The sequence below is a fragment of the Pundamilia nyererei genome, unplaced genomic scaffold (genome assembly GCF_000239375.1).
Source record: "Pundamilia nyererei isolate P.nyererei 1_Seehausen unplaced genomic scaffold, PunNye1.0 scaffold00069, whole genome shotgun sequence".
NCBI classification, from domain to species: Eukaryota; Metazoa; Chordata; class Actinopteri; order Cichliformes; family Cichlidae; genus Pundamilia; species Pundamilia nyererei.
Window position 1 is genome coordinate 2,376,674 of NW_005187470.1, and position 27,806 is coordinate 2,404,479.

Below are 27,806 nucleotides of genomic sequence, written 5' to 3' on the forward strand. Positions count from 1 at the left end.
ACAGACATCACACATGAGTTGGTGAAGTCATATTTTTAAGCCTAACTTGAGAATTTTGGTCCTAATCACCATTAGGACAGCCAATAAGCAATTAGCATATCACTAGTTATAATGATACGCTTGTTATAATTTCAAATATGCGCATCATATTTTATCATATAAGACTTAAATCTGGTGATTGGGACCATAAACTATTTATTGAGATTATTAATTAAGTGAGAATTTCTCATAGACTTCTACGCAGTTTGACTTCTTTTTAAAAGCCAGAGCCCCCTACTGGATAACAGAAAGGATGCACGTTTAAGGCACTTTCACATTGGTCATCTTTAAGTCTATGGTTATTTTTTAGCATTAATGGCTCTGTGGTATAGTGATTAACATGTTTGTTTTACACACCTAAGATGTCAGATTTTGTGGAGACATTAATGGTTATGTTTTGTCAAATCTATACATTTTTAAAACACACTAAAATGCAGCATTTTGATTTTAGATGCTTTGTGCTGTTCCTAGTAGCTACTTGTAGAATCAAAGTTTAAGTCCAACTTCTCTTGAAACAAAAACCCACAATCCTAAAGAGCCTCCTGTGGCCTTTATGAGCCAACAGGGTGAGATTATGGCATGAGTACACCAGATAACCTCTGGGTTGTGCTCTCCTCTTACCGCAAGACAAAGAAAATACCATCACAGCCTTATTATGATGTTGGCTGCCTTTCTCACCCCACCTAGAGAGGTTCCTGAGCACTAGGCTTTTCTCTGGTGGAGGAAAGGATACTCAGCTGGGGTGCTGTGGATCACATGCAGAAAGAAATCAATGAGCCAAAAAAACTGTGTGCACCCCCTCCTGTGTTGATGAGAACATATCTGTATTTGTGCTCAGTATTTGTGCAAACAAACATGAGAGTGTCCATGTACTGTACATACAGTGAGCACATGTGCTGTATTACTCTCCAGGACATTAGCAGATGCTTGGCTGGTGCTAATCCACAGCAGAGGAACAAACCTCAGCAGGCAGCTGGATCCTCTTACTGACCTCACCACTGACAACCCAGCTGGGAGTTTCAGCTGTAACAACCCGGGTAGGGGGGTTATTTTGTTTGGGAGCTGTCAGCATGAGACACAATGCTTCCCCACCCTCCAGTCCTCTACAGAGCCAATGAACTGGTAATAATCACTAGATCAAAGCGAGGACAAAGAGGAGAGAGCCAAATAAAATGATGTGTTTCTACAGTCTTAATTAGGTCTATGCACTCAGTTGAACACACGAGTTCAACATCTGCCCACAACAGACAATATGATGTGGTGAATGCACGTATGCATTTGCCTCGCCGCTTGAGTGTTGGCATGAAAAAACATGTTGCAGACCTCCATGTGTCATCCATATGTTACGTTCTTGTGGCTTTCGATGAATAAGCGCAAGGGAATTAGTGGTTTCCTAACACAGGAGAATCACAGGAGAAATCCTTTAAGGGTTCACTCACTGCAGAGTGTAAGTAACAGAAAAGTTAGGACCTAAGCTTACCAGACTGCTTAACAAAGAGAATAGTCGTTCACTTTTGAAGTACTGTAGCCCTTGATTTATACTCATTTGACTCTCTCAGAGTTCGGAGCATCCTTGACCGCAACAGTGAGGATCATTTTTAAAACAGAAGCTGCTCACAATTCCATTTAAACACAGAGGGAATCCAATTAATATCTCCAAATAAAGACAAGCAAGTTTCATGCAACAATACATCAACAACAACAAAAAAAAGAAAAGAAAAGAAAAGAAAAAAGAAAGAAAGAAATATACAGTGTGGTCTGAGATTGGTTACAGATAAATTACTGGACAGGATCTGCTTTTCATTAGTGTACAAACTATAATATCAGCTGACAGCTATGATTGGCCCATATTTGCCAATAAAGAAAGACTTTAATGTTCAAGCTGGTGAAATCTTTTTACAAAGAACATTTAAACATTTAAACACAGCTTTTTATACACACACACACACACACACGCACACACGCACACACACACACACACACACACACATACATATATGTATATATAAACACTCGCCTCAATGTACTTTATATTGTAAGGTAGACCCTATAATGAAAAACTCAACAATCATATGACCCCCTATAAGCAAGCACTTTGGCAACAGTGTGAAAGGAAAACTCCCTTTAAACAGGAAGAAACCTCCGGCAGAACCAGGCTCAGGGAGGGGCAACCATCTGCCGCGACCGGTTGGGAGTAGACGCAACAGTAAATGTGAGATTAGTAGGCTGAAATGCCAGAGAATCAGAGAATGAAGGTGGGTTTTGAGCCTAGGCTTAAGAGCAGAGAAACTGATTCCACAAAGATGGAGCAGTGACCGCAAAGGCTCTGTCGCCTTGTTGTCTGAGGGGTGCCCTTGGGACATGTAAGAGATGTGTACCAGTGGGTCTGAGAGACCTAAGAGATTAATGTAAATCTTATATCATAAGACTGATGATATAAACTGGGGCCTATCCATTATGAGCATGAAAAAAAATCAGTAATATCTTAAACTGAATTTTAAAATGGACAGGAAGACAATATAGCTATGCCACGACTATGATGTCCTCATATGCTTTTGCAGTCTTGCTGCAGAATGCTTTTGAAGAAGTTGCAGCAAATGAGAAACATGGGAAAACCTAGTTGCTTTTTCCAGACCATGAAAAACAGAAAAGATTTCTGTTTTGTTATGTTTCTTAAACTGATAGTAGCTATTTTTGACAACAGAACAAATCTGTTTATTAATGCAAAGCTCATCATGAAAATAACACCCAGAGCAGGAGATGAAATGATCTAAATTGCTTAGTAACCTAACCTTTAATGTTTGCAAGACTGCCTAGTAGAAGCTACAGGAAATATAGCGAAGATAATTGTTAAAAATGATCATCATTGAAATGAAAGAAGATGTTATATATCATAATATTAAGTAGAAGCAGATACAAGCTACAGTGCACACGCAGATTCACTAAAGGGGAGGGTTTGTCTACTAACAAGAGTATCAGTCTGAGTTTAGCATCTTGGATAATTACAAATTGGCTCCAAGAATCCTAATCAAACTGTTGATCTTAGTGATGTTTTTAAGCTTTGAGTTTTAGTTGGAAGACCTATATGGAGATATGGAAATGTTTTCTTCTTCTATATAAAAAAGTAGTAGTTACAATAACTTAGATTTGTATGCCAGGTTAAAGGAGGTCGAACAGGTACTGACCGGCCCGGGAATTGAGGGATTTCTAAGTGAGAAGAAGGATGTGTGACTTGACCAGGAGCCAGCATGGGGATGATATGTTGCCAGATCTCTCTGCATATTAGATTCTACTTTCGGCTGCTCTCTTTAAGGTTGCCATAGCATCCTCCTCTTCCTTTTTCCGCAGCCAATAGTAGCACAGTTTCCACTGGCGACCTGTTGGCCAACAGCACCAAAGGCAGTCATTGTTAACCTGAGCCCAACCGATCTGGTAGAGAAATCTCATATTCTTATGATCAGCGTGTTTAATTTAGCTACGATTTTACTCCACATGCCGTTCCTGATGAAACCCTCTTCATCTACTTGGACTTTGGACTTGTACTAGTAGCACACTGGCTCAACACAAAAAATGTCACCTGATATATCAACAGCAGAATTTTCTTGCTCCCTAAAATAAGTTGGAAAAATCTAGTATTGGTTGTCATGAAGAACACGGATGAAATATTACTGCAATATCAGTGGAGTAATTTTTTAAAATGGTGCTAGCAGCAGGAATATAAAGCATACATGATGCAGTGGAGCAAAGTGAAGTGGGAAAATTCTGTTTTAAAATGGGTGTAACTTCGGAAGATATCAGCGTAATATCCCTAAGGGCTAAAACTAGGACTGTGAATTTTTGTCCCTCATTACTGACACAAAGTTTAAGGTGGGGATTTTTAATCAAAAACTGGAGAAATACAAGAAAAGCATAAACACTGTATGAACATAAGAAGGTTTTGTAGTAAAGAGACTAGAACATAATAAAGTGCTAAAAGTAGAAGAGCACATAAGAAAGATCTTTAATGGGTTTTACAACGATGAGTCTTCAAAGTGCAAAAAGCCTTCCGCTGCATGTCACCCAGCTGACAATACTTATGGGTGCATCTAAACCATGCCAAGCAATGAACCACCACCCAACTGCATTAAGTATCTGAGCCACTCGCCCCGCGTGGCAGCAGCAGCAGCTCACTGTTTATCAATCAGCGCAAAGTTAATGAGGCATAGGCAAATGGAGAGAGAGGAGGGTCACGCCCTCCCATTTAAAATGCATTACCCAGAGGACGGGCTTCCAGCAGGGCTCTGCCTGAGTGACAGGGAGTCAGCAATGAGGGAGAGGCGCTATGAGTTAACAAGTTTTCATGTTCTGGCTATTAAAGCCACAGAATCAGTCTGAAAATGCAGGCAGCCTGAGAACCAGACAACCACAAAGGCTCAGCGACGTCAAAATGGGACACAGTGCGAGGCAAAATATCACAGACTTTGTGCTACTGCGGCATCGACTTGTTTTCAAAACACTCAAACCAGAGATGTGTTTGTTAACTTCTCTGCATCTGTTCGACAGGTACACATAATTACAACTGTCATGTTTTTACCTTGTCATGCTGCATCCATATAACTTTCTGAAAGAAAATGCATTAGGTGAGGATAGAGTTGGATTTGCTTGTCAGTAGTTTTGACACTGCAGACAGAAAGACAATGAAGTCGCTTCACACTAATCCTGAATGCCAGCAACTAAATGTCACTCCTGTTCTTTCTGCATTAAATTATATATTTTTTTTCTATGTTGTATCTCTGTTCGGCGTTGTCAGCCTCTTCTGTCAGGATATACACAAAGTCTTATATAAAGGGAATTTTTAAATAGAGGACTAACCTTTCAAACACATTCCTGGTTGGAAATGTAACTGAGAAAACACGAGGCTTGCTGACCAACAGTGATGTACCAATAAATTCCGCATTTTTGTTGCATGCGGTCTTCTTCATCAGGGTTTCTTCTGCTCGCATGCCAGGGGTCTAAAATGGGGAGGTATGTGAGGTACATTAATTGAAACAGACATGATGAATCGGTGCCAGAGCCTAATCAATCAACAGGAAGAGGGAGTCTCATTTGTGGATGAAAGCTGACCTCAAAAGAAAGGTCCTAAATGTCAAACATTCTGCTTAGAAGTCATGCTGGAGAAAACATTTCGGAGCTTTTATATGTTAATGAAGCACCAGTTTTTTTATTGATTATGACACACAACTGTAGACTTGTACTGAAAACTTGTGATGTGATTATGGCAACAACTAAATGTCAAAGCATACAGGCAAATCGAGAGCTGAGCTCAAGTCACGCACAGGCTGTTAAAAAAAATACAGCAAAATACTGCGGAGAGAAGACTTCAAACTGTTTGGAGACTTTTGATAAAATCTTGGAGAAACAACAAAAGTTGAGAGTGAGAATTGTTCTTGTGAGAAAGGAAGGTTTTCCTGGAAAACCATTTTTTTGGATTAAGAAATATGGGAAAAGTTTGCTCAAGTTGTGCGGATCATAGCGTTCCCTTTGGCAAAATACAAAACAGTCTCTTTTTCAGTCAGGGATGACAAACGCTCTTTCACTTCTCCATTTAGTTAAAGCAGCCAGTATAATTAAGCAAGGAAAAGGAAAGAGTAGAGTAACTTCCCTTTTTGTGTTACATGAATTCAATACTCTCAACTGACTTGAGAAGACTACGACGTTGGCAAAAAAAGCTGAATTTCCCAGTCACAGTCTCCGATATGTCTCATTAAACTCATTAAACTCAGACAACCTAATAAGAGACTTCTGGAGAAATCAAATCCTGGAATTTACTATGATAGATGAGAAGTGAGGTTTTAGGCCTCAGAAGGGCAAGTTGCTCTAAAGCTCTTGGAAACCAAAGTCTCTAACGGAAAGTTATTTAGAACAGATGTAAAGATAAACATTTAGAGCAAATGAAATCGCCATCAAAGAGAAACATTTCTCGTAAAACTTAATCTGGGACCTCCAATTAGTACATTACATTTCAACTGAAAGACTTGTGAGGGATTGTGGGAGTTATAATGTCCCACTGCTTTTATGTGGCAAATGGCAAGAACCCAGTTTCACTTGGAAAAAGTCAAGGGAAAGTGGGATTGTGTGCATGAAAAACTACAGTGCAACTCCCTCAACACCACCAAAAAAACCTTGTCTCAGTGTTAGATTTTCTTTTTCCATGAACAAGGGAAGAGGGCCAGTCTTTCTGGCTGTGATGTGTCTGACATCAGGCGGTGTTGCGGGCTGGTGCCAAGTAGAGCAGAGAAGCATGAATTCCCCCTACTTGCCCTGTACTCAATACAACTCCTAACCTTCATGAAGCATGTCATGAAGAGAACCACTTGAGCATGCCAGCCAATGATTACGGCTTAAGAAAGGGGGAGGAAGCGGAAAAACAGAAAAAATAAATCAACACGGCTGGTATTAGCTGTGTTTATATAGCCTGCTGTGTTCAGTAGAGAGCTAAGATGCTGCACAGTGCTGCTCCTGGCCTCAAGACTAATGCTCCAGCAGCAAACACGACAAGGTAAGAACCAAAAAAGGATTGTGTCAAGAAGGCCAGTTGCCCTCCGGGTACAATAAGAATGCTTATCTTATTCATTTCTACACCAAGCAGGTCTCTTTGGCCTTCATCCCAGCTTCACCACATCATAAGAGCCTCATTATTATTCTTTACACCTGTGTAGCATCCAGGGGTGGTTAATTGGTCAGCAAGATGGTCAAACAGAAGAGCCATTAGCAGCAGTGCCATGCAATTATTGCAGTGACTGTCACCTGGAGATTGATGTGGTTAAGTCCAGGCACGCCCCGTGAAATCAATAAAGTGTCATTTCTGAGCAATGTCTGCGTGATGGATTATTCCACAGGATCCCAATTAAAGAAAGGGAATGATGAATACCACCCCAACAATAGATGAGATAATTGGAATTAGGGCAGAAATGCAACACGTATCTTTGATAAAGTGTGAAGATAATGATCCAGACTAAAACTAATAAGGAAAATAATTGCAGAAAATCCTTTGAACATTTTCAGTTTTAGAACAGAATGAGACACAAACCAAAAGGTTCACTGACCTGTATTTAAAAAAAATGGCCCAATGAAATCAAGTTTACTTTAACTGTAAAAGTTACTTTTAGCTGCTCTATTGTTACAGGAAAACTACAGCAATTAGCTCTGCATGTTTGATTTAGAACAACCCTAAAGGAGATTTGTGCCAAACTGGAATTGAACATGTGACCTTTTGCTTGCCAAGCATGTGTGTAAACCATTACAACTGACCAGTACAAAATTTTACAAACCGATACCAATATTTGGTATTTTAACCATCTCATATATAGGCCGAGCTTTATTTTTTTCCCTTTCAGACACACGACACATAAACAGATTTTCCCAACATTTGTCAGCATGGACAAACTATGCAACATCAACACTCATAACATGGCTGAAGAGTGTTTCACACATGCACGACGTTTCATTTAATAGTTAATAGTTATGAGTCAGGCTCTACTTGTAGGTAGGAAGACGTGTTTTCTATTGGCTGTACAATGCTACATTTGCATCCTGTTCAGATTCAGAAAACACTGATGCAGCAGCTCTGTGTATTTACTGTTTTCACTAAGCCGTGGTTCAATGGGAAGTAATATGTATTAAAAAGATATCTGTATTAAAATTTGCAGGCTAAGCAGCAGAGGGGAAAGATTTCTGGGTGCCAGAAACCTCTTGGCTTCTGTTTGTATTTTGAGCAGTACTGACCACTCACATTAAGGCAGGCTTTGGCCTTATACGGTTAAATAGTCCGAATGCAATTCCAAAGCCATCTCTATTGTCTGGCTATCAGTTTATTTTTTAAATAAGTAAATACAATGACTGTAGCACAGTACAGGACAGATAGTCTTGGCCTGGATATCAGTTATACATTTTCTAGAAATCCGATGGCAATAATGAAGGCGCTTGGCCATTGCCCCCCAGAGGCTAAGTCATCAGACCATAGCTGATGGGTTCCAAGATTGGGTGTTAAGTGGCATATACCTCAATATTCCTGTCTGAAATGCATAAAAAATATACGTTTAATTTCCTCCCAGTTGCACAGTCCTGCGTCTTCACATAGGTGTGCTGTAAAATTCAACTACAAACAGTCTCAAGCAGGATAACTAGGAGAAAGGTTCGACTTTGATTCAGATGTAGTCTGTTGTTTTTATGCATCCGTTCTCTCTTTTGTCTCTTCATCATTTGTCACTTGTTGACATGTAACGTCAAGACACATCTGGCTCTCATTTGTTTTGCTTATGCCACGGTCTCTGTCACCCAAAAGCCTTCATGCACGCGCCAAATGGAACAAATGGTATCTATGACAACAGCCACCCGGAATATTAAAATCACCCGCTCAGTCATGAGTTCCAACGAGGCAAGACTTTTATTTCTCCCAAAAAGACATAAATAGTCATTTTATTCCTCATGATACTGCTGATCCCAGAGGGCTACGGAAAAGTAATCACATGTGACTAATTAAAGGCAACTGATTAGTGCGGTAAAAAAGACTAAATGTTGCACTTCGGGTCGAAAAGATATATGAATCTTTTGTATTCCTCATGACTGCAGTTAAATGAGTGATAACAATCAAAGGGAAACTGCAGGAAAACAAATAAAAATAGTCTTTTATTTTTCTTTTCTTTGGCATGGGCCAGTGACATTGTTATCTGAAACTAATTATGTCAGGTGCCTAAGCAGCAGCCTCTCCAATTGCCTTTGTTGCTGTGGATCAGTGGAGAGGAGATCCTTCATCCTGCTTTCTACTCCCATCTGCCCCCAGGGCTTCTGTTCCTCTGTAGCAGAGACGGGGCCTCTGCTCTGCCGCTCCTTCTCCCCTAGGACGAGCTCCCGTTATGTGTCTGCATGCGGGGGTGTGGGAGAGATGGAAAGAGCGTGTCCCTGTTTGTGTGCAGTAATGACTGTATGTGTTGGTAGCTCAACATGATTTATGCACATCTATGTGGTAATTTGTGTGCATGCGTCCATGTGTGCGCGCGCGAGTGTGTCATTTCACATCCAGGCATAGCTGCAGATTGCGCTCGTGTTCCACACACAGCAGGCTCATGGCTTATAGATCATGCAACACATTCTTTTCTTTCAACACTATCAGCAAACCACAACACTTTCTGCCCGATTTCTAAAAACTACTTATGCAGAGCATCCTGCATTGGAAAAATCATGAATGAATTATAGAACTTTAATGTTTTTCCTAAAAACTCCTCTGAAACAAAATTGTCAAAAAGGAGCCAATAACAGCAAATTACAGCCAGCTGCATTCACTGGAACTACATTTTACCACAGGAACAGTTCCCATAATAGTTCTTTTCAATTAGATCTACAGGTTATACAAAATTAAAAAAGGACAAAGCTGCTAGAAAATGTGTTTTCCACAATATTGTGTGCACCACAAACAAAATTTAAGATTAGCTGTTTCGTGTTAAATCGGAAACAACTATGTAAGAGACTGATATTGCAAAATCTGGACTAGAAAAATGAGCAAGAAAATCAAAAAAGTTGTAAAATCTTTTTCTTTTTCTTTTTTTGAGTGAAACACCCCTTTAGAGATTTTGCAATCCATGTCCTTTTGTGTTTTGCAAAACCAGGAAATGATAAAAGCTAACAGATGGAGATGGATGCAGTTTAATTTATATTCCCATCTGTGAATATATTCAAGTGTAAACAAAAGGCTTTATGTGCAGTTACAAAACAATTAACTTGGAAACAGACTTTTGTCTGTTGTCTACATCATTTATTACTTGGCTTTTTCTTCTGATTATTATGTGAGTGAAGACCAAGAATAAGAGGAGATACCGTGGAGAGGTGAATGCAAAGTCATTTTCGGGATGGGTCAAACAAACAGACTAGCTTTGAGCATTCCCATCATTTCCAATGTTTTGCAGGGAACTGGCCCAAGGCACAAAGCTCATGCATCTATATTCACTGCAACCTTGTGCTTTGACTAATGAGCGACAGGGGAACTTCAAACAATCAAGCCTATCATTCTTTTCACAAGGTAAATGCACACAGAAAATAGGAGCATTTCATTTAATTAAGCCTGTCGGTACTTGTACAACCACATACTTTTCGTGCCTTTCTCCTCTGCCGTGCATTCCCTTAAGGGAAATCAAACAATTAAGACCTGAATACAAATGTACTCTCCCTCCCATCCTGTTTTTCACCCCTCTGATATCTGTCAGTGAGAGAGATGTCTTCACTCTGTCTAGAAAAAGTGATGTATTAAAGTGGGTTTGCTTATACATTGTGACCCTGGGGTCCTTTGCAAGATTAAAGCTACAAAATTAAAGTTAGAAGAGCGAATAAGCAACTGAATTATCAGCAATCTTTGCCAAAAGGTGTGGTCTTATTTTATGTCCATTTTATTAAGCGATCTTACGTACAGCAAAGTATTCATTTATCTTTAAATGGACAGTTCGCATCAAAATCCAATTATTTATCAAAGTATTTTCCCTCTGGCTTGTGGTGCTATTTATCCATCAAGGTTGTTTTGGTGTGACTTGTTCAGTTTTGGAGACAGCGCTTGCCTTGTAGGGCTCATAGTACCTATTACACATTTAGAAAAATCAGCAGCAATGACGCCAGAGGTCATTACTAAAGAAAATCTTCAAATCTTGCTGCCAGCAGTTTCACGTAGGAATTATTTTCTTTCCATACACAAACCACAGGAAGTGTGCAGATAGCTAACATTACAGCTTATCTGAGGGTCAGCACCATTAATGTTGTACATCCTGTCATGCTGTCAGTCTCTTGTCACAGGCAGATGGACGCTTCCTTCTGCAAAGTCACACAGTTGGTGCAGAAAAAAGAAAAAAGAAAAAGTTGTTTTCTGCAGCGAATACTGATAAGACTTTATTGTGTCTCAAAATCATTTTACCCCGTTTGTAAGGTTGGTTACTGATTTTCCAATAACGCCTTACTAAATCATCCATGGTCCATTGATCATTGGGGGAATAATACTCCTGTATTTCAGGTGACGCACGCAGGAAGTGGAACATAATTGGCTCTAAGACACTGTCTGCAAACATCCCATCACGGAGCAGAGCTTTCAGATGAAGCACACAGCTGGGATTCATTCATTTTTACAACATCAATGACCCATTAGGCACAAAGAAAGGGAAAGTATACCAGATCTGCCACCACACAAATCACTCATTTATTACATTTTAATCGCATTTGGAGGAAAATCAATCACAGGAGCAGGGCCAGTCAGACTCATAGAAACTATGAGGTCATGATTGAGACACTAAAATTATTTTTTTTTAAATGTTTCATAATTTATTAATTAATTTAACTTGGTCTTGTGTGAAGTTTGCATGATGTTACCTTTCGCATTCATTTCTCCAAATCCATTGTTTTAACTTGCTGACTGTTGCTTAACTGCAAAAAAAAATAAAAATTGTAGGGAAAAAATATAAAGGATGTTCTCTCAGTGTCCTCGATGATATTTCCCGTCATTAGTCAGCAAGTGTAGTTTCCTGCTTAACCCTATATGAATTTACAACCTGCCTTTGACCCCTTTTCTCAGAAACGCTGCTGATGATTTGAAGGAAACTGTGTCATGGAGTCCAGCTTTGATTTCATTGGGTCCCTGCACCCCAAAGCAGTCCACAGCCTCTTTATCAAACCCTAGCAGCTCCTATTGTTGTTGGCAGCTCACTTCTCAGTGCTTGAGGGATTGGGTGAGAGTGAGTGAGGAGGAGTAAAGGGGCCAACCAAAGGAGACCCTATCGTGTCCCATACGCCAACAGGGAGTTATCAGAGAGACAGGAAGGCTGGTACAAAAGATGAGGGGGAATTGCCTTCACAACCTATCTGGCAAAGCAAGAACACCAGAGATCTCCATTTCATTCACACATCCTCCCCATACTTTCTTTAACTCCCTGTGTGTCCACCACAACAACCTGGAATCATACTGTTAATGACGAGTGGGATGTGAAGCCAAAAGCATCTGCTTTTTGCATGACGTGTAGAGAGGGGTTTGCTATTTGCTCCATGTCCTTGACTTTCTTTGCACCATTTCCTTTTATCACTAAGCTAAATTTAGTGATAAAAGAGCTATCTGAGCTCTAACTCCTACACAGGTTTCCCACCGCTACTTGTGTAGTCTTGAAGTTTTAAATGAGTCAAAAAAAAAAAAAAAACTGGAGAACATAAAAAAAAAAACTAAACTAAACAAATTACCACAAGTTTCTCAATAGACACGCTACCTTGTAGGGCAAGGAAGAGAAACTGCTGCTGGTATTTTTCACTGCTAGTCAACTGGAACAAATGCTGTTTTTGCTTTTCATTCAGCATTCATTTTTCACAAGGACACTGCTCTGTCTAAACATGTGCAAGGCAGCAGAAGGGGGTGAAAAAAAACCCTGGATCAGCTAAAGGAGACGGCCAAAATCCAACCGTCTGACTGATGACCACACGTGGCATCTTCGCTCAGCCAGTGACCCCATACACAAGCAAGACTGGTCAAAGGAAGGTCATTGGACTGTGAGAACGGAGAGAACAGGATGGAGGATGAAGTAAGGAAATACAGTGAGCATTCCCACCCAGCTGACATTAACTCACACTGTAAAACCAGCAAATCTGTTTGTCTGTCAGGAGGAGGATGGAAGCCAGGACTATGACTCTCGGGTTGCATATCTTCATGGTCAGGAGCCACAAAGGTCAAAAACTTTGGCTGCTTTTGTTTGTTCTCTTTGGCACCCCTGAGCCTTGAGAAAATTAGATTTCACTAGAATTTATGAAGACAGTTTGCTTAAGTAGGTGAAAGGGAAAAGCTGTGAAGCAGAGGTAGAAAGAAAAACAGATAATTAGAGGCCAAGAGAAGAAAACAAACAAAAAAAGATAGATGCATAGATGAAGAAACCTGGAAAAGTAAGACTAAAGCTAGCTTTTGTACTAAAAAATCCTCCAATTGTGCTTTAATAATACTCTATTTTTTGCATATTGCGAATTCTGTAATCAAAGATATTTCTAATGATTTCTGGCTGTTAAGATTCACATGACTGCATCTTACACATTTGCAAACACTACCAATGTGGCATTAACTAAACATTTTCAATGTGTGACAGTCATGGTGACAATGTATGATCAAGTGAATAAAGAGCCCAGGCAGACAGACCTAGAGACCACCGGTCACGAGGGAAAAATTAGGATTCCCCAATAAGTTGTAAGTGGCTACTTAAGGATGATAACAGTCGCAGAAGGTTAGGTCACTGGATATTTTGCATCTTATTTTTTAAATATATGTTCTTCAGAAAATATATGAACTAAACTAGACCTGAACACATTAACAATAGGTGTCAGTAAATCTTCCATTTTCAACACCATTTAAGTATGAAATGATCTTAAATGCTAACCTTGTTAACCTGGGCATCTGTCTAAATGTTAAGAGTTGCCCAATAGCCATATTAGCCAACTGTAAATAAAATAATAACATCCTGCACATCTGCAACATTAATATAAAGTGATAATACAACATCATTTGTGTCTACAAAGTTGTAATAGTCCTAGATTATTGCCGGATTTTTACCTTTACAGAGAGATCATCTTAACCCTGGAGAACCAATGGGGTCAAATTTGACCCCATGGGTTCTCCAGGGTTAATTGTCATATTACCTATTGGTGCCATTTAAGCTTTCAGTACATTTGTGACATGAAGTTTATGTGCAAGTTCAGTAAGAAAGATTTGCATTCACTGGTTCTCTCGCATTCCTGAGTGTTCAGGCTGATCTAATCTTTACATCGCTTCCACTTTCCCATACTGTCAAACTCAATTCTGCCGCGATCACTCTGGCCAAGTCATTTACTTGCCCGTCTTCTGCAACCCATTCAACCTCTGTTCTGCCTTCCAGACTTTGATTCGTGTGGCCCCCTTCATATCCTGATCAGCTGGAGAGTCATGCCTCCACCTGCTTCATCTCCGCCACCGCCAGCATCTAAACTCTAGGGGGTCCTGTCCTACTTCTTATCATTGTTGGAGTCCAATCTGCTATATAGCTTTATCTGAGTTTAATCACCAAATAATTTATTGCTCAAATGCTGTACTTTAATAAATTAATCAAAACAAAAATGTAACTATGCTGTTCAATAATGCAAGACGTAAAAACTAATATATGCTAATATATCTGATGAAGCTATGGTGCTGTTAAACAGGGCTGAAATTTGATTAAGCTGATACTCAGGGGACGTGATTTTTCATCACATATTCACAAGATGGATGGAGAACTGAAAGTAGAAGACACCTGAGATGTGCTGAAAATTACATTATACTTTCTTAAATGTTAGAATGCAATTGCATATAGGTGTGAAAATAAAACACGTGGCCTAGTCTATATTTAACAATCCCTTTTGTTCATTCATTTTTATTTAATCTTATCCTGAAAGATGCACTGGAGTCTGTTTGAAATGACAGGCTGGCATTTACAGGTAAAATCGAACAGGTTATTGTTAAGACTTTCAATTCATGGATTAGCTGCAAAAGAGTCATACAAAACACAGGATCAGGGCTGTCTAGTATTTTACAATTCATGTATTTCCAAAACCCTGAGCACTACACACAAGCAGCATTCAGAAAATCTTTGCTCCTTTGTACGGGATGGCGACTAGTTAAAAGAAACCAAGTTTTTATTTTTAAGAAATGCTCCCCATCCATCATCTGCAATCACCAAGAGACACCAAACCAGATTGGTCCGAATTTAAAAGTAGAGGCATCTTTATTATTTGCAGGAGCTTCTATAAGTTCTTTAAGGAGGAGTGACGGCTTGTTCGCCAGAGAGAAACTGCTACTTTCAGAAGGTTTCAGCTGGCTGTGTACTTGATGGTGAGAGGAGGGGGGCTAAGGAATAGATCTACCAGCTGGAGCCTTGAGACCCCTGTGGTCTATCTGGAAAAATGCTCCGGGTTTAGAGCAAAGGACTGAAAACGTCCCTCACAACTTAGAAAAGTGTCCTTTGCTATTGTGAATTTTTGTTTTGACATTTCAAAATCACAGCGCTAAACGGTCTACATGTAGAGTTGAACCTTGATAACTGAAACTCCAATTATTCCAATTCCAGGGGGAAAACTACAGTATATCAGACACAAATGACATCTTAAAACATAGCAAATATCAGCCTTTATTTAGATGTCATGTACATTTTAGTAAGGAAAAAAAAAAAAGGTGACAAAGAAACTCGAGAGGAACAAGGTTGCATATGGTGAATGGTCCCAGTTCTTGTTGTACCTTGAGCTTTGAAGTGAGCTTACAGACCGGAGTGAAAGGTTTCAAGATCACCAAAACACACGTATACAGAAATAATCATAACAAAAGCCCGTTTCATTTTCTTTTTCCTATTCTGAAAGAAGAAACAAGCTTTTCTAAGACCTTTCAAGTGTAACTTTCTAATTAATTAGGAACATTGAGTCCAAGTTATTAATTACAGCTCTGAGCTTGAAAATAATTGGAGCTTCTGAGAAGGTAATTCAAAAGAGGGAAGCTCCTTCCAAAAAATTCCATTTTGAAAGAAGTAGTTAAAAGGTGCAGGCTCTGGAAAAGATGAGCCTATTTCCAAGGCTTGTCTTTGAAACTAATGAATCACAGTGTATCATGGCCTTGCAGCCGCAAGGGTAACAAGAAAGGTACAAAGGCTAGTTGAGCTTCAGTGCATCCTTCGCTGAGAAAAAGGTTTCCTGGTTCTGAATGAATTTTAGACTATAGTGTGTTTGTGTGTTTCAGTGATAAAAGAAAGCTCATGTATATTTCTGTCTATACATGAGACACATTCTTTCAAAAAAATACATTTACTGGATCTATGCAGCATTAACAGGAGGGAAGATGTATTTAGGTATCGCCTAATGAAATTAAATTCCACCTTACTTTTTCACACTTTTGTACCGCAGGTAGCAATAGGGAGAAATTTAATAGGTTTTCAGTATAAGTGCTGCTCAAGAAAACTGGTTATCACTGGGTTTCAATCACTGGTTGTTGGCTTAGCGGGACACAGTCTTTTACAATTAGATCAAATCGTCACCTGAGCAAATGCACAGTTCGTTACGCACACAAAACACTTCAGCAGACAGACAGCAATTTAAATGCACATAAAGATCAAATCTAAAGTCAATCAAGTCACGGATGAAAATTCATCGCCGTTCACTGGCGTTGGAATCGTCATCGCCGCTGATGATGTCGCCCGATTTCATTGGCTAAAAATAGATGTTCTTGTTCATCCCTGAGATGATCATTCAGGGTGATGCATTAAAGACTTAGGCCAGCATAGTTTAGGATTATTCTTTCAACCTTTAACAGGGGGGAATAAAAAAAGAATACAGTGTAGGAGCTGACTATAGTTACCCAATCATCTCTGCTGCAGTGAAATACAAACTGCCAAATATTGCATTAATCATTAAAAAAAAGAAAAATCACCTTTAAGAAAAAAGTTGTCATGGAGAAAAAAAAAAAAAAAAAGAGTATATCTGCAAGGTGCACTCAGAAACATTATCGTTAAGATGTCGTTATTTCACACATTCTAGTCTTGTATAAATCATAATGAGAAAAAAATAATCCATGTCGTTTCATGTATATACTGGAGAAAGATTTAATGCTCTCTTTGTCTCAATCTTAGCTCTATAGCAAGAGCGATGATTTGATACACATGAGCATCTTTGGTTTTGATGTTCCTTAAACAATCTGTGTGTGGCTTAGACGAGAACAATAACACTTATGGAGAGTCTTTAGCCTTTTGTTTGTTCAGCTCCCCAGGAGAGGCCCATTCCTAACCGTGTTTTCAGTGAGACATGAGAATGTCTTCGTTGAGAGAAGCAACAGGTCACAGGCCAGCAGTGGTCCAGTCCAAGACATGGAATCAAATAACATCTTAACGTCCAATACGCAAACTAGGACAAACTGTGTCTGGACTCTGTCTCTTTTGTTTTGCCAAGCACCAGAGTGATAGAAGAAGTTTGCAGCCAGGAAACATTTCCTGTCTGCCCTCTGTCCAGGGAAAGGGCCAGTTTTAGGATTGTGGATCTGCATCGATGTGTGCTCCGTTGTGATTGTTTGTCTGACAACACAAAAGACTCCAGAAGATGAATAGCAAACCTCCAAGCACATTATGCTCAAGGCTATAAGCCATGATGAGCAGCGAGAAACCTCAAGCGAAAGCAACCAAAAACATTCTCCACCCAGATGATGAGCCCCAGGCTTTCTTTCAGTCTCTTGCAGTCCATTTAGAAAGGGAAATATGGATGGAGAGCATGCTGCCTGCTTAGCTTGGGACTCATCTTGATATGCCTGGAGGCTTCACATTCAAAGGCACAAAGCAGCAAGAGCTGCTATAACAGCTTGACCAGAAGTGGTTCAATACCCTGAGGTCAAAGCTCAGTAACTGTCACAACTAGACTAAATGTGCATAAGCCTCTCTCACCCAGCAAAGGCAAGAATCTGAATGAATGCTTCAAACAGTGACAAAGGAAATGAGAACAGAGAGTATATGCAATAGTAATGAGATATATACAGCAGTATATGCTGTGCATTCTGTTTACTTTCCCTCAGAGTATTGCCACAGCCTGTAATTAAGGTCTTTAACCTTCTAGTAATAAGAAACAAAGACAACACCAAGTCTCATTTTGACTGTCTCCTATTAACAAAACCGATCCAAGAAGACGAGTCTAGGATGCCTAGTGGCATCTCAACAGCCAACCTCTTTGCAGTAAATGAAACAATGTGTTGCTTCATCATGTTCAACTGGAGCTTTTAGAGTCAGAAAATGTGGAATGATGTACACCCACCGGGCAAATAGTGCGATCACTTAAGCTTGCAGTGCGATACTCATCTGCTGAATATGCATTTCACATAAAAACAGATTATTTTTCACAGGTGGGAAATGTAAATCATGTTCAACATCTGTATTGTAGGGACTTTAATTTGTCTGCAGCGGGGGATGTTTAAAATGTCTTACCACTGCTAATATTATTTTAGATGGAATCCCTCTGCAAGCAATACCTGCTGGATGTTTCAGTGACTTGATCCACATAAAAATTTATTTGATGTGCATACATCCAAAAGCATAATCTAAATCAAATAGGTAGCAGTCTGGAGCTTATTTCATTCTGCTTTCATTTCTTTTTTACTTTACATATTTTAGTTCAACAGTGCGGTCGGGCAGCAAGTTTTTGAACTGCAGTTAAAAGTGCAAGTTCACACATTGACACACGTTGACATTTTGCTCCAGGCGGCAAGCGCCCTTTCCATCCTGACAACAGGCTGCTTTGTGAGTGTGTCCGGGGATGTTGTAGGAATATCTGAAGTCGGTGTCTCGTGCTTCCGCAGCCCTTAATGCCAAAGAGCAGACACCAAAGCATTTTCCGTACCGCCGCGCACAACACATTTCAAGAATCACGAAGAGTTTTCATCATGTTGCAGGCTTTCCAAATGTCATCAGTGCCACAGACACTACGCAACTCACCATCACAGAAACACCAGAGATCCTCTTAAATATTGACTGAAACTAATACAGTAATTGAAAATGACAAGGTGCCAGTTACAGCTGCATTTTTTAACTATACACCAGAGTTGTTACCGTACCGTTGGCTCAGTTGTGTTTAAAGGTTTGGGTTCCTGGGCTAACACCTTAAAAAAAAAGGATGAAGATATCCGTTATATGTTTTTAATCTTTAAGTGAAAAACAACCCGGTAATAGTTGCAAAAATGTGTTTTTTTGACTTAAGTTTTGCAACACGTATTTAAAAAATGTGAAAGAAAATGCATTTGATGAACTTTGTGAAAAAGGCAGCAACCGCTACTCTGTCACACAGATCACGTTCACCTATCATTACGGCTGAACTGATCACATTCAACCGTGCAGTGAAACCTCAATCATGTTTTGTAGCCAGCAATATTTATTAACAGATTTCTGAAAAAGAAAAGAAACCCCAAAAATAAATAGAGAAATCTGGGTGCTTAATTCAAATCTCTTCATCCTGGAACATTTTTTTCCCTACCTCTACAGATGTCGGCTGTGTTTGAACAACTGGGTTTCATCAGCGACGTAGAGCCAGTCTGCCAGCAACCTCAGACAAGAACCTTCACTAAAAGTCAGCACAGCAGGTTCTGTTCTCGCTGTCGACACCGACCAAAGCCAACACACTTATCAACACGTCTCTTTCAACTCATGTCCTTTGTGTGTGTTTTGTCTTGTCAAACATATATGGCATTAAGTAGCTATTTTTTTGATGAAGTATTATTTTGACTTGCGACAGAACACTCACTGATAGTAATTAAACCTTTTTCTCGAGACTTGCTGCAAGCGTTGACAGTACATTGTGACAGATTGGTATTTGGAAAGCACGGAGGTTTGTTTGACTAAAGTCGTTCCATCATGCTCAAGCTCATTAGAAAGATCTAGATTGCACCTCTCCATCATCTCTGTTTGTTCCTCTTGGCTATGGCTTTGAAACTAACACAGGACTTTACATTTCAAGCCACAGGACAATGATGGCAGTCATGCCGAATGAAAATCAGATGGGCGAAGTATGAGAACGTAAGGTGTTTCCACTGCTGCTGGTTGTGGGAAAAGCTTTGTTTCCATTTTAAAATGAAATATAGCGGAGGAAAATCTGACAATCTGAAAGACAGCTTTGCAAAATCCCCACCTGTGCAAAGCATGAATATTCAACAGGAAAAAAAAAAACGAGTGTGATTTCCAATAAAAAAATATTTTCAGCGCAGGCAGCCATAAAAATTGCTGTAGCTAGTGTTGAAAGCTTTGTCCCACAGTTTGCAGGTGGAATTTACATATATTAAGTCTGGAAAACAAGTGAGATTCATGGCTAACGATGGTATAAAAACCCTTTCACACTCTCTCTCAGCTTCCCTCGCCCGCTTTCTCTCCATCACACAGACAGCTCTGCTTGTTCCTGGTTGCTCATGTGTGGCAGCAGGCTGGATGGAAAACATATTGCTCCATCAATCACGCCCCATCCTTCTCAGCAGTACGCTCAACTCCGACTGTCTGAGGCCACATTGAATGAGTCCTTCTGTAAAAATGCAAAGATGACAAATATTCCTCCTAACACTTCCACAGCTACATCTCTGTCAAAATCTATCTCCGCCAATGACCTCATCTCTTTCAAATGATGTTACTCCTCCTCGCCAGTCCCTTAACTGACATCATGTTGACAGTATCTTAATACGCAGAGCGCTGGGTGTCTGCGGTGTTCAAACAAAGCCTCCTTCTCCCCCGTCTTATGCCAATAGATCAAATGAAAAGATAGAGGGAGAAGAAGGAAGAAGACGTCGGTTTTCATCAGTCTGGCTGATGCTTCCAGGAATTTCTCTTTCAAGTCTTTGTTTCAGCACACAAAAAGACTCGAGCACAGAGAGCCCTGGCATGCCCACACCACAGCGCAAAGAGACACTTCCTCCCTCTCGTTCTTTGGATAGATCCCCAGTTGTAGCCCCTGGGCACCGCATATGCCACCTATTTGTACTCCAGAAACCACGCAGTTGTAAGCTAAAGGCATGTATGAAAAGAGGGACACTTACTCATTTTTCTCTAGAGCCAGGAGCAGCTGTTCACTTTCCACTTCAATCAGGAGCTTCAGTGATGCTGGGTGGCTCTGAAGAGACAACAAGCAGGAGAGGAGATAGGAAAAATTAATTCTGGACTCTCACACACAGATTTTTGATTGAGGGAAGACTTGTTGTGACACTTGTTGCTGTTCGAATGCCACAGCATTAGTTAGAAAATAGCTGTGTGGCAGTATAATGAAAAAAAAACCAACCCCAAAACACTAGAAACTTTACTCCAATCAGAATGAAACTTTGACTGAACCACCCAGCACTGTGAGAAAGGATGCAAGACGACTGTTTTCAATTGATCAGAGGAGTCGGAAATCCTTACGAAGCTACTTTGTATCTTAGAACAAGAGCTGAGAGGATTAGCGTTATGCTTCTATTGCATTTGACATTAATCCTGCAGAAACCCATGAGTGTTCACACCCAATGAGTTACAACACCGTGCGTCTCTGTTAGAGTCAGATGAAGGGTCATATATATCACTTCTGTCAGTCACGCTGTGCAACAAACGTGCCTTCCTGTCTTCCCTCCGCCCCACACATGCGCGCACACACAACCTCTCTCTTTTAGTGTGATACCCTCACTCATACACACAAGCACAAAAAAAGAGAAATCCTCCTCTGCCTCACATTTTCCAAATTGCCAGGGCAACAACAAGCACACACAAACACATTTGACGCATGCAGCTCAATCTGGGTCAACTGCAGCAAAGAGCACTTCTCTGGGTTAAGTCATCCATCACCCCCCATGAAGAAGAATGTCTAGTGGATCATAAGAGGATGTGGAAGCAGAACACTTAAGGTTTCAGGCAGTAATATTGTCTGTGGGACTAAACCTTCCGCTATTTTCTGCAAACACATTTTTCCAAACACATGGTTAGGCTTACACTATATAATGGGTACAACCATCATTGTCTTCAGATGAATTACAGATGATGCAGAGGATATTTGGATTTGTTACTAGGCAGTTGCACTTAAATTCGCCTTCATGGCGAGTGTTCATTAAGAAATATTGTGGCACCTTGATCGTTTGGTTAAGACAAAACAAAATAATGCACAAATGAATTCAGTCAATAACACAACCTGGAAGCTTAGCTCAGCTTTGTGCTTTTATGTCTGCTTGCAGCCACGTACTTTGTTTGTATAGTCTGGGATTATATCAACAAACTGAGCCAAGGAGCCCACATTTCAAACACTTCATCGATGTTCCAGCGGGTCATTTAGCGCTTTCTTCCATTCTCAGATGCTGAATTCGAACAGCTGTCTGTGCTTGAAATATTAACATAAAGAAATGATTATGATTATGCTGACTGTATGTGATCCAATTCATTTAAATATATTTTACCTGACTGCTGTTCCTGATCTGTTAGTAAGTGATCTGTTTTTTTTTTTGTTTGTTTTTTTTTAATTCACTTCAGATTGCATCGAATTTAAATGACTCCTACACTGAGACTATCTGTTAAATACACAAGCAATGTTACTTGTCAGATTACATTAATAGGAGATGGAAAAAAAACAAAACTGTCAAGATAGTTAGGCTACCCAAAAAAAAAAAAAAGAATATCATATTCAGTTGTGTTTCATAGTCAGTTTTGCAGAGACTTGGTTGGAGATCCAGCAGCGAGGCCCTGGGCCATGCACTGACAGGCTATGTCATCTTACTAGCCCCCAGGATTAGAACAACCAAACCTAACACACAGATAGGTCTTAGGCCACCGAAGGTTCTTATCTATATCAGATATTATTAGGTCAGCCATGTTGCCTTCCAGTCACCTAGCAACAGGCTAAAATGACGTTCCATACACTTATACTTAAAAAGCAAATACTATCAGTTTTACGTCGTTACAATACCATCTCATTTATATCTACAAAAATCTGTTTAAGGCTAAAATAACTAATTTTACTATATAAATAACTCTGGCCACCCCAAGTTTTTACTTTTCTCAATCTGATTAAGTGTACTAGTTTCCCAACAACACAAACCTGCTAAACAATACTAAGCAATACTGTAGCATGGGTACTAGTGAACTTACCTCTGAACATAGATTACTGTAGAAAAGATACCTGCGCTAATTTAGTTTCCAGATCAATTTGATTCAAATTTGAATCAAAATACTGAAATACAGATTTTTTTTATTGAGCGTTAACAGAAACAACTGCTGTGCAATGATGTGCTTTAACTTTGGAATGCTCAAACCTTGTAACAACAAGTTACAAATGAGCGTTATCTTCCACTTTACACACGATATAAAAACTCAAACCAGGGTTTGGAGCTGTCACTTAAGTGAGCATGCCAAAACCAAAAGAAATCAGTTTAGATTTCGTAAAAAGAATTGTTGACGCTCACAAAGCAGAAGATAAATATACTAAGTTATCACAGTGTTTTCAAGTGTCAAGAACTGGAGTGAAAAGTATGATCAAGAAATTGAAAGAAAGCCACAAGCCTGGCAGAGGTAGTAAGAGGTTGGCAGTGAAAGATTTCAATGACTCTGGAAAGAAAAATAGTGAGATATGAGACTAAAGACCCCAGAACAACTGCCAAGACACTAGTGAATGACTTCAGGAGTTTTAGTCTCAAAGTAGACAATCACAAGAACACTGCACAAGAATAGACTGAGCTTGCAGACTGAGGAAAAACACAACACCACTTCTGCAGAAGAGATCCTTTCAAGGCAGACTGAAGTATGCTAAGGACATTCTGAAGAAAAAAATATGCATATTTGAAGCATGTTCTTTGGTCAGGTGAGACGAAACTAGAGCTCTTTGGCCATAGAAATGCTGATTATGTTTGGAGAAGAATAGTCCCCAAAGTGAAACATGGTGGTAGAAGTATTACACTGTAAGGATGCTACAGTGCATCTGGAACTGGGAATCTCTTCAAGGTGTAAGGAATCATGAAGAATATGAACTAAAACTGTAAGCAATCTGCAGCAAAACTGTGTCTGGATTATCACTTTGTCTTTTAAAATGATAAAAATAGCCTACACGAAGCCCTGACTTAAATGTCACTGAAAATCTGCAGGGTGAAGGTCCATCCAAGAACACCATCAAATCTGGAGGAGCTTGAGAGTAGGACAAAGAAGAATGGGCTTGGATTGCTCAGGAGGCACGTTCGAGACTTGCTGAAAACTACAACAGGACAAAAGGACTGCAGACTGTTACCCAGCAAAAAATGGAGGCACAAATAACATCACAGAGACTAATAATTTTGACGCTGGTAGTCGTTGGTTTTTGTAAAATCGTTTAGTTTTTGTATGGTAAAAAAAATAATGGAAGCATGCAAAAATATATTGGGATATATGGAAAAGCTGTGTTAAACTGACCCCCATCATTTTGCCTTCCATATAACTTTAGTGTACTAGGAGTCCAGTTGCACTTTTGTTTTTTTGATAGGTGTCAGTTGATCCTGAGACTTTGAACATTGGCTGATTTTTGTATTCATTTTCAGACCAGTTCCTCACCTCACCATTTAAAAGGAATGTACTTTTGCTTTTTAAGGCACGTAACCCTAACCTATGAATTATTCAAGTGTAAAAAAGGCATGCAAATCAAGGGATAAACCAGTGTTGCATCTACACATAACAGAAAATTTAGTAAAAGAAAAATGTTCACCTTTAGGCACATTGAATTTATTAAAAAATAAAAATAAAAAAAGAGAGAGAATAACAGTTTAATAGGCAAAAATATGATTTGTGCACCATTAAGGTGAGCTATCAGCCACAATGCACAGGACAAAATAAGAAGTTGGAGACCTAAAAAATTATCCATAGCAGATAAACTGTGTATGTAGTCATGTCCTTAAAAATGAGAAAAACAAGTAAAAATAAAGAAAAGACTCAACTCTGACCCTTTGGAGGAGTGCCTGTCAAAAAAACATTCTTAAAGACAGAAAATGGAAAACAAAAGATTGAGGTATGCCAAATTAAACAAGAAGTGGACTGAACATCATTTGAATCAGGTGGTTCAAATATTCTCAATATGGAATATTGGAAATGTAATTTTTCAGCATGACAGTGATCCCAAACATATTGCCAATGCAGTAAAAGCATACCTGAATATAAAAAAAAACAAAAAAAAAAACACACACACACAATGGATCACTATCAGTCATGGATTAGCTTCCTCAGAACCTGGACCACAATGCATTGAAGCAGTGGTAGATCATCTTGACAGGAAAGCAAGCAAACATCCAAAAAAAGCTTTGAATTTCCTTCAAGAAGCCTGGAGAACTATTTCTGAAGACTTCTTACCTAAGAGAGTTCGGGCTGTGCTGAAGGATAAAGGTGGTAATACCAAATATTGACTTTCAAGGTTGTTAAAATTGCACAAACTCTTGTTTTTGCCCTGTATATCATTTCCCATTTTCCTAGCAAAATATAAAGAAATGAGATGTGGCTTAAGGCTTACACAACACCATATATAAAAACACACCTAGGTCACAGGTGACACAGTAATACTAATATGCAAAGACAATTGATCCACTGTACGATGAACAGATGCTGAAAAGTAGACGAACAGTAAAATAAAAAAATATAAAAACATAAACGGCTACTATTGTCCACCTGGGATTTGAGCTGGCTGATTGGTTTCCAGTCTTTTCCAACAAGCTGAAGAGGTACTGTAGTCCCATAGTGTTTCTGCCTTGCTGTCGGTCTGTGTGGAACAACAGTGGTCGGAGGATTTCCTATAAAAGAAAATATAAAAACCGAGTGAGAATGCAGAGAAAACTTCAAAGTGTTCTTTATTCTAAATTCTCTCAGTATCTGCAAAAAAAAGAAAGAAAGAAAGAAAGAAAGACAATGTCCACATTGTGTTCTGTGTTCACAAACTAGAGGAACATTTTCAAAACTGATTTTCTTCAAACAATACTGACAGCGAATTCCTCCTCGCTATTAAATCCTGAGCCTGGTGTTCATTAATAGCATCAGTCAGAGCACAACCTGACAGTGGAGCTGCCTTGTAATATAAAGTGTCACTTCAACAGAATCACAGCGTTTGTATATGTGATGACTTTTCTGCACCACAGCGTGCAATTAATGCTCCCTGAATGTATTTGTTTTTCATAGCTAACAATTATCTACGCTGACAAAATGCCATTTCCATTATATCTAAGCTGTTCCCAAACATATGTTTGTCTTCTTTTTATAGACCATCAGTAGAATGGAGCCCCTCTCCTCTGCCATAAAGACATAAATACAACAACACTAAATGGCACTCTCAGACATCAAGCGATGAAAACTGTTAACTTGTGGCAAAACCGTAACCACCCACTCTCACACTCGAGCTGCATAAATCTCCGTAGTTCTTGACTAATGGAGAGTTTTGAGCGAAGACGGCTTGACTTGCTGCTGCTGCTGCGATAACTCCTAACACAGGGCCAGTGTCCAGAATGCAGCGCAGGGATTAGACGTAGCTTTGGGGCATTGTTCCCAGCACGCTTTTATCTCCTCTCTCACTGTTCTGACAGGGTGTTAACTGAGCCTCCGAATGGCTACAACACTTGGGGCGCTGCTGTATTGCCAGTCATTTAAGAATATATTCGTCTCCAAATCCAATACTCACGTCCCCAAAGTGAGCCGACAGGAAACGGCGGGAAAACAACCACTACCCGAGCAAGTCTACTACCTTTAAGCAAGACAGAAGCTGCAGCTTTTCTAAATAGTACATTATGAGCACGTACTGAGCCAGAATGCAATAGTGAGCCTCTGGAGGACACTGCTAACAGGCTTCCTGCAGTAATCAGCTCCCCGCATTGGGGAAGTTATTTTTCAGCTTGGGTCTCTTACTAAAACAGCAGGGGTTGTTAGAACCATTTGTTTCAGAGCAAACATACTAAATCAATTGTTTGCTTGCTTTCTGTTTTCTCCCAGTGATACTCCATCGAGCACTTCCAAACAGCAGAGAGACAGATTTAGTTTGAGTTTGATGTCAGTGCGTTTGTGGAAAGTTATGCGTGTGGTCGGTCCGTGCATAATATTTTGAACTTGAAACTTTACTCCATCTTAATTTTGAATAACATTCTAAGCACACATAAACATAAAGCAAACTCAAGGGAATATACTCATCCTTGATTATTATTTCCAGCAGATTCAAGGCGCTTCTTTTGAGGTTTCTGTCCCCTGCTGTCTCTCTACACATGACTCACCCATCTAAATTGCTGAGTCTGCCTATTATCCAGCATTAGTAAGCCAGGTCAGGCACAACACACCCCAGCTGAGCTTTGTTCTGGTTACCCTCTGAGGATACCACCACTCTGGAATACATCACAGACCCATTCCAGCTGATAGCAGAGAGCCAGAGGTGACCTGCTCAGCAGTTTCTATGCAACTTCATCCTGATGATGAGAAGCAGGCTTGGGCAAGGACGGAACGGCATAATACACAGAACAACAAGAGAAGCACTCCTACTCTAATTAGTCCCAGAAAACCACACTGTCTGGGGGAAGTGGACATGCTGAGTAAGGGAACAGATGACAACCTCTAAGGAAGGTATGGACAAATAAACACAAGAGACAAGGGGGAAAACTGTGGAAAGCTTTGACAGAGAAAGGTCAGGTTCACATTGTGGTTAGCCGATTTTTGATTTATATTGATGCATGAGCCTCATCATCTTTGGAGACGAGATTCACAACCATACAGCGTTGGGTTCCTTGACTTCAAAGTCCACAAGTGAATAACCCTTTTGCAAATGTGGTGTTCTTTGAGGTTTAATTCCTGCTTTTATGAATGGCATTATATTAGTGGAAATAGTCTGCAGGCTCATTTCTTTTCCACATGCTTGAGAAAGACATTAGGTAAAACTGAAGCATGACAGGACTGCAGTGTATGCAATGTGCAAGTGACTTTTGTTAGCTGGAATGTTATAAGAGCCACTAGAAGCATTAAGGGAGCGGTAAAAGTGGCACCAGATCCCAATGCCTTATTTATATACTCAATAACAGAGAGTGTAAACAGGGGTCTTAATAAAGCAGAGTTTTGGCCATGTTCACCTTCCTTTATGTTCCAGTGTACACAATGAGAGCTTGTACCACTTATATTGCCTCAATAAAGTCAATGCTAGGTGAGAGGTGTGCCTGTGTACTGAGAAATATGACTGTGTGTGTGTATTTGCCTGCGGGTGACAGAAACGTGATACAGATCCGTGACTGGATAAAGCAA

At 39.8% G+C, this 27,806-nt stretch overlaps 1 protein-coding gene across 1 annotated transcript in view; it reads right to left on the reverse strand.

Moving 5' to 3' along the window:
- adam12a (ADAM metallopeptidase domain 12a) overlaps positions 1-27,806 on the reverse strand; it is a 77,177-nt gene that overhangs the window by 39,279 nt on the left and 10,092 nt on the right. Inside the window, exons 2-3 of the mRNA XM_005736494.2 lie at positions 25,212-25,333; positions 20,618-20,691 (exon numbers count right to left, since the gene is read on the reverse strand). Of these exons, the coding sequence (XP_005736551.1) occupies positions 20,618-20,691; positions 25,212-25,333 (196 nt within the window). The remainder of the gene's footprint in view (positions 1-20,617; positions 20,692-25,211; positions 25,334-27,806) is intronic.